This window comes from Pleuronectes platessa, chromosome 21 (genome assembly GCF_947347685.1).
Source record: "Pleuronectes platessa chromosome 21, fPlePla1.1, whole genome shotgun sequence".
Taxonomy (NCBI): domain Eukaryota; kingdom Metazoa; phylum Chordata; class Actinopteri; order Pleuronectiformes; family Pleuronectidae; genus Pleuronectes; species Pleuronectes platessa.
The window spans coordinates 10,201,475-10,213,026 of NC_070646.1; the positions used below are offsets into that span (position 1 = coordinate 10,201,475).

Sequence of the window (11,552 nt, forward strand, 5' to 3'; positions counted from 1 at the left end):
ATGGTAGCGTGGGGCCCCTCTGAGCTCGCCCTCATTAGCAATGTGTCCTCGGGTTAAGCTGGTGTGACACGGCACCATAATAGGCCACAGTGACAAACCTAAACTATTTCATTTCCTTTGACAAATGGGACAAAATGAAAAAAACGATTTAAAATCCTCTCTGTCACGTAGTTAAAGATAATTTTTATTGACATACAATGGGGACAAAAATGAGGGAAAGCTTTTTCGTGAGAATATGACAATCCTTACCTCCACTAGAATTTGAAAAAAGCATATTATGTATATGGTTTTGAGGTCAGTTTACATGTTGATGCAGCAGTCATCCCTCTAACACGTTTTTGGAATTGGTGTATTCAGAAGGAAATCTTACAAATATCCAGAGGGGGTACCGGGTTGAGCGGAACAGGCAAGATCCTCGCCAAACCTCGTCCAATCACATCAGTCATAACATTTGCCTGAGTGCAACCTGTTTCGTTGGTGCAGAATGTACATTCAAGGCAGAGAGCCTGAGAAACAAATCTATACGTGATAATGTTGACTATACAGTATATATATATATATATATATATATATATATATATATGAGGTAAGTGAAGAGTCGGACACAACAGGGATGTTCTCACATTTGTGCTGCAGGAGCCCTTTGTGGTCCTTTGAACAGTTGAAGCTATAATCAAGTGACTCACAACCTTTTTTAAATCCTGGGAACAACCATGTTCTCTTTCTGCTGTTCTATTCTTCTTCCACCTCTCAGTCTTTTTCCGACAAGGACCAAGGTCGCCTGCAGTGACGGACAGGACACGAGACATGATGGCATTGACCTACCTGATATTTCTGCTACTGTCAAAGGTTAGATTTGATTACTTCTACTGCTTTTCTTTTTCACAGAAAGTATCAGCAAGGTTGACTCATAAAGTAACTCAACTGCAGAACTTTTTATCAGCAGGAATTTCTCTAAGGAAGGCTTTGTAAAATGTTTGACTTGAAAGTGAAGGGACGTTTTCCTTAAGTGTCTTTTTGTCTTTACTGTTTGAGATGTCCTGCGGAAAAATCCTGGAGGAAACTTATCGGAAGTGGGTCCAGTACAAAGAAGACTGCGTGAACATGATATTAAATGAGCCGTTGCCTCAAGGTATGAATAAACCTTGTTTGATTACTGACTCATCGCGTAAAGGGGAATATGACAGGAGATCAAACCAGAAAGGGAAAAGGAAACTAGGAAAATGTCAAAATGCCATTTAAAATAACATCACAAAGGAAGATCCGTGGCTTTATTGCTGTGGAGCATTAGTTTGGTATTCGTCTCATTCTTCCTGTCCTTATTATTCTTTTTTAGTGGGCTCCTTCTGTAACAGGACATTTGACATATACGCCTGCTGGCCAGATAGTCCTGCTGGCTCTGCAGTCAACATCTCCTGTCCTTACTACTTGCCCTGGTATGACCAAGGTAAGTCACACTTTGAATGAGTCTTTGACAGAATAGACAAACTGAAAATCAAGCACATCCTTTTTCAACGTTTCCTCTCCCTACGTGCTGGAACCATAACCAGTCAATAACCATTACAGTCTTTTCACCTGTCCTCCTGTCCTCCTGTCATCCTGCCCTGCACATGCTGTGATTGGCTTCAACCCCCCGTGACCCTAATTAGAAATAAGCGGGTAATGACTGACATAACATTGCACCGACCGACTGCTTCTCCTCCAGTGTCGCAGGGAGCCGTGCGTCGGAGATGCGGCTCTGACGGCCACTGGGAGAGAGATGACAGCGGGCAGGTGTGGAGAGACAAGTCCCAGTGTGAGGAGGAGAAGGAGGTCGTGTCTCAGGAGGTGCGGCGAACCAAAATGTCACCAGCTAGACAGTTAACTTGAGGCCACTGTGAGCATTTGTATCATTCATGTCAAAGGGGATGCAGGTCAACACATCTCAACGGAAAACAGCAAACTCTGAAGTAGCTGGTATAGAATGAGTTTGGAGGCAAAAGAGGGATAAACATGTTTGAATTTGTACATTTTGTATAGACACACAAGGCCCCAACCTGTATTCATAGGGAGTCATTCAAAGTTGAACTCAACCATTAGTGAAGTGATGGAGACATATTCAATAAAAAGCTAATTCCAGGGCTTTAAAATCCCGGACGGGCATCACTTTGGATTTATCTGCATTTTATATTAGTATATATTAAATATCATTTTTATTAGTATTATTTAATGTCCAAATATAATTGTTTATGGTGGATTTACAACATGATTTGAATTAAATAATAGTCTGTTTATCCTAAAAACTCTTATGTATACTGTATACTATACCCTTACTATATATGGTATAGTAGTGAAGTTATTTTCTGTGATCTGACGTCCCAATGTTGACCTGCGTTGATTTGTATTGACAGCTGTGGTTCAAACAACTGATGGTGAACTTCAGGAATCTGTACACTGTCGGCTATTCCCTGTCCCTCTTCACGCTCATCACAGCTCTTATCATTCTTCTGAGCTTCAGGTGAGTTGTCTTAACACGAGTGGATTCGCTTCTGCTCTCACACACACCTTGCAACACTTGACTCATTTCCTGCTCTAATAATACTTACAAGCTGCGAGTTTAATTCTTAACACAAACACCTGAGCTGCCAAGAGGCTCTGCGATTATAAAAAACCAGGTGCTGAAGCAGCTACAGACAATTCTATTACTCAGCAAATATCGAATAGTGATGCAGCGGAAGGGTTTAGGGATTAAATTGTGATCAAACAGCTGCAGAATTAAATGCATAATAGGTGTTTTTCATCATATAATTATTCTAATTTACTAATTTGAGAAATTTCTGAAAGATGACTGTCTGAATGTGGAACACAAATCCGGAAAACCGTTTATCTCATTGGATTCACTGCACTCTCGAGTTCGGTGCGATTTAGACTACAATTAACTGGAAAAAAAAGACATCCATACAAAGCCATTATATTTATCCATTGTTCGTATCCCCTGACAGGAAACTGCATTGCTTCAGGAATTACATCCACGCGAACCTTTTCCTCTCCTTCATCCTGCGAGCCGTGTCCGTCATCGTTAAGGACACCATGATAGACCGCCACTGGGGACGAGAAATCATGAAGCAGACCGACGTGAGAGAGATGCTCAGCCACCAGGTCGGTCTGTAGCTAAACACTCAATGTCCTCTGCGGGCGTATCATATTTGGAGCCGACACATTCAGTTACTTCAATTAGGTCAATTCAAACATTCGACTTAAGACGGTGCATAGGCTCTATTATTCCAGAGAAAAACTGCACAGTTTCTTTCCTGATGTTTCACCCATTTGTAACAGATGCAAGTCTATGTCTGGTAACTTAACGCATTCTTTTTGGTTATGCAGCAAACTGTACACATACTGGAAAAGTATTTTTCACTGCTTCTCTACGGCTTATGGGAAATGTTGGGAGCCGGATCCATTTGTAGCCATTCTCGGGGCAACCACCCCTTGGTCTTCTGCCAATAAATATGAGAAAAAAGCTATCCTATTTGGAACTGTGATCGCGAAGAAGATAATTCTTCGTGGGTGGAAGTCTGACATTGCACCCACGTACGATCAGTGGTTGAGAGAAATGGCAAATATGCTTCACCTGGAGCGACTGAGACTTCATAATGAAGACAGGGGAGACATATTTGATAGGATGTGGGACCCTGTACTGCAACTGTTTCAAGGAAAGGACTAAAGTATGGATCATTGTGAAACGCCTGCTGTGTGTATCTGCTAGTTTACTCTTCACTTTGTGTAGTCTTTTGTAAATTTGTATGTTTAATTTATTGTCATGACTGTGGCTTCTGTTAATTCTTTACTAGGATGTGCTGATCCTGTTAGTTTGGGGTGGGTCTTTTTTTTCTTATCCTTTTCATTTTTGTTTGTCCTGTGTTCCTTTTTCATTCTGGAAAATAATAAACACATTTATAAAAAAAAAAAAAAAAAAAACATTCGACTTCTACAGTAATGTCGCTTTTTATGTGTCCTTTCCCTCCAGGCTGCTATTGGCTGCCGCATAGCCCAGGTGATGATGCAGTACTGTGTCCTGGCCAATCACTTTTGGTTCTTCGGAGAGGCCATTTATCTGTACTCTGTACTTATAGCATCAGTTTTCATGGACAACAGCAATTATTTGCGTTACATCCTACTTGGCTGGGGTGAGTTCCATTCTCTGTGTGTCCAGATTAACAAACAGCGACGAGTTATTCTGCGACCTGTTAGCTTTAAAACGCAATTTCCAATAACACCAAAAAAGAGGTATGGAGCATCTCATAATTAAAAAGTAGACATGTTGGAATAGTAGAAACTGTAATAAGGTTCTTTGGCGGTAAAGCAGGCACTTTAAACACAGTTTTTTTTTATATGGTAAATGGTTTTGTATTTATATAGCGCTTTTCTAGTCTTTATGACCACTCAAAGCGCTTTACAGTACAGTTTTACATTCACCAATTCACACACACATTCGTACAGTGCATCTATTCGCAGCACTTTGTTATTCTAAGCGGGTCATTCAGGGTTCAGCATCTTCCCAAGCAGATGGGTCAGACTGGGGATCGAACTGCCGACCTTCAGGTTGGAGGACGACCACTCTACCCCTCAGCCACAGCCGCCCACATATATAGATGGGTGCCATGGAAACATTGAAACACTGTAATTCATTCAATCATTGTTGTTTATGTCTGAAACTTCTTATTGTGAAGTGTGCTCAGCCCTGACACTTGCACTCGTTGCTCTCTTCATCTTAGGAACACCGCTTCTATTTGTGGTTCCCTGGGTGGTGATGAAGCTCTTGAAAGAGAACAAAGAGTAAGTGCGTGTGTGTGTGTGCGTGTGTGTGCAGCATCTCCATGTGCCTGATTTCTTCAGACCTCTTGCCCCTGTTGATCCTCATAAGACAATTGGGTGATGATCTGTTGTTTTTTTTCCAGGTGCTGGGCTCTCAATGAGAACATGGGCTACTGGTGGATCATTCGTTTCCCCATTCTTTTAGCCTCACTTGTAAGAATCACCTGTGCTAATAATCTACTCCCTATTTTTACTGAATCTCTTGTTTTCTGACATGATGCACTCCTCTGCTTCATGTTTATGACAGTAAATAACAATATCTTTTGCAGCAGATGATAAAAACAATTCCCCTTTTGCATTTTCTGATGAACAGATCAACTTTCTGATTTTCATGAAGATCCTGAAGGTCATTTTTTCCAAATTACGAGCCAGCAACCAGACTGGATACCCTGATTTCAAACTTCGGTCAGTAGTCTCATATTTTTCATTATGATATACTCTTGTTGTGCCCTGTTCACATGTAATAAATATAGTGTAATAATATGTTTAAATGATTTACTTGACCCGTGTTATTTTTTTCTCACAAGTCAATATTTTTTCAGAGCTTAGTAAAGCACTTACATGGAGCCTCTGCGGTTTGGCCTTTTTAAGACAAATTGTACATTCTTGCTGTTCTGGGTTTGAACCCTCATGGTTGAGTGCACATATTCAAAGACACTCCAGTTAAATTATCAGCTAAACCTTTTAAAATAATTGGATAGTTATCTAGCTCGATACCAAGTATTACAGCATCAAAATGAACACTGTGCTTTTACTTTAAAGAGAAATTATCAAACAGGACATTTTCAAACGCTGCTGTAGTTTATCCAAAAACAGAGAAGAAGAAATGTTCAACTCTGTCACAGTTTGTTCTTTTAATGAACAACACATATGCCAAGCTGATCAGATGAACGGTTTGTATGTACATTCCACATAGATACAGACATAAGTTTGTGGAATTAGTAGATGGATTATATTTGTTCGAGTAATGACTGGTTGTCAAATGCAGTGATGAATTTTGGCAGGAGGAGTCATTTTATATGTGCCTGTGTGTGTATATATATATATATATATATATATATATACTGTTTAGACAAATGCTGTTTGATTTGTCCCTTCAGGCTCGCCAAGGCAACTCTCACCCTCATTCCCCTGTTCGGGATTCATGAGATCATATTCATTTTTGCCACAGATGAGCAGACGTCAGGAGTTCTGCGCTACACCAAGGTTTTCTACACCCTTTTCCTTAATTCATTTCAGGTGGGTACAGTTGGACAATAATAGTAATAATAATAATTGCTTGAAATTACATTGGAGACATCATCTTAAGTTTTTATGGATGAAGAATGTTGGACATGTTACTGAACGAGACGTTTCTCAAAATCCTCCCTTTTTGCAGGGTTTTCTGGTGGCTGTGCTCTACTGCTATGTCAATAAAGAGGTTTGTTGCTTCAGATAATTTAATCTCATTCATCTCATTTAATTTTCATATAAATAACTTAAATATAAGGTAAGCCACTGATTAGAGATTAGCAGTATTGTCCCTGTCTTTGAGAGATAGGGATACATGAATTCATAAGTGTAAAGTTAGGATAAAATCCTTTTAAATATTGTAAATAATGCATAATATTAATCGATTTTAATTAATCTTCCTAGGAGAACACAGAAGTGTTGTCAGATTAAGGTTTTCAGTTGGTAGGATCATTTAGGGATGCATTTAAATAAAGAGACTTACTGGCACTCAGCAGACCGCATACCTTCACCAAGGCCCACTATTCCCCTTAAATTTTTTCTAATTAAGAACCATGAATTATTCCCCGCAGAATCAATGTAAGTGTCAAAAAAACACATCCCATGAATTTAAAGAGAGAAAAATGTATTCCTTGATCTGCCCCCAGATCCACACCAAAATGTAACCGATTTTTCCCTGACTTATACTGCATCCTTCCACCAGATTTTGAGGAAATTTGTCCGCTAACAAAAAGTCTGACGAAATCATAACCTCCTTGGTGGAGGGGAAATATTGTTTTTATATAGATTTGCTTATTTACCTTTCATTTTTTTGAGGTGGCTCATTGATCAAAACCGCAGTGAATGAAGCTCACGTTTCCATTACCTATTCACGCATCAGATGGGAAAATGTCACAAAATGTCACACTCGCTCTGAAATGTCTGTGGATGCAGGTGAGGACGGAGCTGAGAAGGAAGTTACACAACTGGAGGATACAGGCCAAGAGTTCGTGCTGTGAGAAGTGACTAGACGGGCTCGACACTCGAGATGATACTTTATCCATCGCCGCGGGGCCAGAGCGCAACAGGTCCTCTGCCATAATGATGAGGGCAATGCCTGATTCTTCACCCACCCCCGACTGTTTGTTAATCTCGGGGCAGGAAATTCAGCCAGCGTCCCCACAACCCGATGCATCTCTGCTGCACTATCCATCGGTGGTGGACAGAGAAAACATCCTTCAGCGCAGTAACCATGAGGGGACTGGACAGTCGTCTCTGGCCATGCAGGGGTCCTTTCTCATTCACCTTCAGGATCCTGTGGAGTTACTCCCAAATGTTGTAGATACAATATCAGACTGAACTAGGGTTGCAAAGGGGCGGACAATTTCCGGAAACTTTCCGGAAACTTTCCATGGGAATATTAAGCTCAGGAATTTTGGGAATTTTGAAAAAGAAAAAAATATACGCAAATTAAACGATGAGCAATAAAAGCATCATTCAAAACTCTATTTTAAAGATGTTTGGAACACGTTGAATTTCAACCCTCCACTGTGCATTTCTCCATCACATGTGCAGATAATCCCAGCATCCTGCACACTACAGCAGGGCTATTGAGGTATGCTGTAGTGTGCAGGACTAGTCAGGTAAGTTTCGATGATATTACTTGGGAAAATATATTAGCATGCTGATTGAGGATTGTTCATCTGTCCATCTAGCCCATTTTTATTCATTTATCCATCAATTGTAAAATATTTTTAAAGACGATTCCAATTGTCAACGGCCAACTATTTATATCTCTGGCATTGCATTAGTGTTTTTTACAAGCTTTTTTCTCATCTTATTCTACAGAACATTGCCACGTGCACTATCTCATGTGTGGAGACATTTGCAAAGACCTATGTTAAGAATGACACAAAGATGCAGAAGCATATAGTCAAGTGCCCAAAGTTTCCTCAGGGCTCAAATCAGCCTATATGACAAAAAAATGTTTATATTTATGTCTGTATATGATAAGGTAAATACAGTTAGTATAAATTACCCAGACAATTTCCAGTTTATTCCCATTAATTCCCGTTAATTGTCATGGAAAGTTTCCAACTTTGAATATTCCCGGAATTTTGCAACCCTAGACTGAACACACTCTTGCGTTCACTGTACATTTAAATAATATATGTGGTTTATTGTGATTATGTTAAGATGCTGATGAGTGTTGAGGAATATTATGTATATAATGTATATTGTATATTATATCTGTACAGGAGAATATGAATGCCTGTTTAATTCCGAAGACACTCCCGTCTCTGTCTAAGCAGTACCCAGGTTATAGATAAAGGGCCAACCTAGAGAACATTGTAGTATCTAAGCTTAGGGACCTTCTTATCTAACTCAGATGCCCCATACAGAGAGACACCAACTTCCACTCTTTTGCGTATTTCACCAGTGGCAAGACGTAAGGACACGATGGGATTTAGGAATGTATACTTTAGTCTTAACTATCCATTAGGATGTGAACACCTACATGTAATGTAGAGAGTGACAGCAATTATAGTCATTCATGGATGTGCTGTTATAATGGGTGACGCAAGTAGTACTTAGATTGCACTTACTTATATCACTTTGTAGTTTTGCTTTTTTTGAAGAAATTGTACTTTCTTGATTCTTGTTGTTCTGGCTTTGCAACCTCATGGTTGAATGCACTTATTGTAAGTCGCTAAATTAAGTGTAATGTGATGTAAAAAAGTAGAGGGAGATATACTGGAATGCTCTGGGAGACATCTTCAGACTTGGGGGTGAAAATTGCTCATGTTATGCTGTTGCCGTTGTTATATTGATGTATCAAGTCTACATTAAAATCGTCTGCATAAGACATCAGCTGCTGCCTGAGCTCTCCTTTCACCAGCTTCCAGCAAACTTCCATAACAGTGAGAAATTGAGAATAAGTGACTGTGATCACTTCATGTAAATCTAGAAGAGAAAAATTCCACAGATATTTTTTAAAGGAATTTTTCGTATAGTTTGCCCTTGTACAAGTACCTCAAAGTAAAAATGCAGAATATACTTATTTATTATAAGAGGTATAATTATGGGGGCGCCCTTAGCTCAGTTGGTAGGGCGTCCCCCCCATGGGCCTCGGCCAGCAGCGGACCCGGGTTCGATTCCAGCCCGCGGTCGTTCTCTGCATGTCACTCCCCTCTCTGCCCCATTTCAAAAAAAATCTTTAAAAAAAAAAAAGATGTATAATTATAATGAGGTATCTACCCCTCACCTCCCCCCCAAATCCATATCGCTCAGGCTTGAGTACGTACAAGATTAAACAGTATGGAATGTACTCTAGTAGAGCAGTGATTTTCAACCTTTTTTGAGCCCCGGCACATTTTTTACATTTACAAAATCCTGGGGCACACCACCAACCAAAATGACACAAAATGACACTCTATGGCCTAACAAAGTACATATAATACATATAGTTAGTTATATAGTTTCTAAATGTATTAAAAAGCACTATTTTTAATTATTTCAGCCCTTTATTACTCTTATCTTTTAATGAGCACTCTTGAATCTCCACTGGTTTTACTTATTGTATATTTTGCCTGTGTCCCCCTGGAGGTCTGGGTCCGGGGGTTTGACCTCCAGCCAGGGGTGGACTGGGACAAAAATTCAGCCCTGGCATTGTCTGTCCAGACCAGCCCACTACCTTATCAGCGGACACCACATAGAAGTCCACAAATCTCGCGGCGTCTTCTCTCATGCATACTACTGTTACCACCTAGCTCAAAGATGGCAACAAGAAGGGAGGCCACACACAAACCTCTCAAGCCAAAAGTAAATTTATTTAACTCCAAATCAAGATAGCTCTAACTACGTAGTGGGATGTGTAAAATATGTTACGCGTCAGTGGTGTAAACAGTGTTTGGATGTGTGAAAATAAGGTGTGATGTATGTTGTAAGGTGCAGAAGCAAAGAAAAACAAAGGCTGAGGGCCCCATGCCCCTGGAAGCAGCCTTTAGATCTGCAGCTGAAGCCCAGCCCAAAAGGGCAGGCCCAGGGTGACGCCCCTGCCAGCTCTACCTTTGTCTGGAAAACAACTCCTCAGGCTCTCACATGTCAAGTGGTCAACCTGAGAAGGACATGGATACATTATAATGTCTCTAATCATCACAAATTAAGTATGATTTCATAAAACATAAAAAATGATAAACTCACCAGACTAGAGGAGACTCAACAGACAAACGTTGGTAGAGTGAAGGCAGAGAGTGGAGGCAGACAGAGAGCAAGTCCTCGAACATGGACAGAGGGTGAACAACTCCTCAGGCTCTCACATGTCAAGTGGTCAACCGGAGAAGGACATGGATACATTATAATGTCTGAAAAATAAAGAAAATGTTTTCCTCTGTCCTGAACCTAGAGTTGAGAACTTTTTGGATGTGTGTTTCTTTTAAAACCTTTTGAAAATTATTATAATTATGAAGTATGAATTTATACATTAAAAACTACATGATAAACTTACCAAATCCTAACAGTGGTCCCAAATGTCCACATATAAAACAGAGGGAGAACGACTGCTCAAATATATCACAACAACCTGTAATGGAGAATAATTGATCATTTAGTGTACATGATCACATCATTAAGGATCAACACATAAGCACAATAGAACTTGTGTGATAATAACAATAATATTAAATATTTCTCACCTTATCAGTGGAACATTTACACACAAATTATACCTATTAAATAGTTATCACCTCAGTAAACAATAAATGAATTGAAAGATTACAATAAATTCAATGGCAAATATTTCAAATTAAACTAATTATTCCCTATAGGTTTACTTGTATTCTGTTTTCAATACAGCTTGATTCTGCATTTCTATTTACAGCTCAGCTATGGCAACAGTAAACGACGTTAGCAGCTCTTAGCTAGCTTAGCTAAATCATCTGAACAATAATAACCCATAATATCACAATTCGGCAAATTAAAACAAAATCAAAAACGTTTTCTACTTTGTTTTGGACATGTCTAAAAAATGTAGCCTAGCCAGCGCCAGGCCAGCGTTACTTACCATGTGTGCCTCCACTCGCTCATCATTGTCGAGTCCTCCTCGCTCGTCTCCCGGCGCACCTGCTGCTGCTGGGCTGGTGAACCCGGCACCAAACAGGTCCGTCAGTTTGGCACATTTAGCAGCCTCCACCTCCAGAGACTTAGGCTTTTTCCCGATGCTTCTCAGCGCCACTCGGGCTTTTTCACTCTTATTATCCATTTTAAGTTTCTGTCTCAGCAGCAGCCCGTCCCGCGACTCCCCCCGCCAATGCCATGAGGTCCCGCCCCACCCTGGTTTGTGTTGTGATTGACAGCACTGTCAGGGCTCTCTGAGCCTGTCAGCCCATGATTGATTGACAATGACAAACAATAGACCAATCATATGTGTCGATGCTGGCAACACACTGCTAGCCCTCTGTAGCCAATTGGCCGGCCCAATTGGAGGGAAT

The 11,552-nt window shown here is 40.2% G+C and overlaps 1 protein-coding gene across 1 annotated transcript; it reads left to right on the forward strand.

Moving 5' to 3' along the window:
* Positions 1–7,089, forward strand: LOC128427284 (glucagon receptor). Its single transcript, XM_053414370.1, has 14 exons — positions 1–52; positions 755–848; positions 1,029–1,132; positions 1,337–1,447; positions 1,706–1,827; positions 2,391–2,497; positions 2,982–3,138; positions 4,007–4,166; positions 4,755–4,815; positions 4,938–5,007; positions 5,168–5,259; positions 5,955–6,093; positions 6,233–6,274; positions 7,018–7,089. Exons 1-14 carry the CDS (start codon positions 1–3, stop codon positions 7,087–7,089), a joined length of 1,383 nt encoding a protein of 460 aa, XP_053270345.1.
* Positions 7,090–11,552: the final 4,463 nt, after the last annotated feature.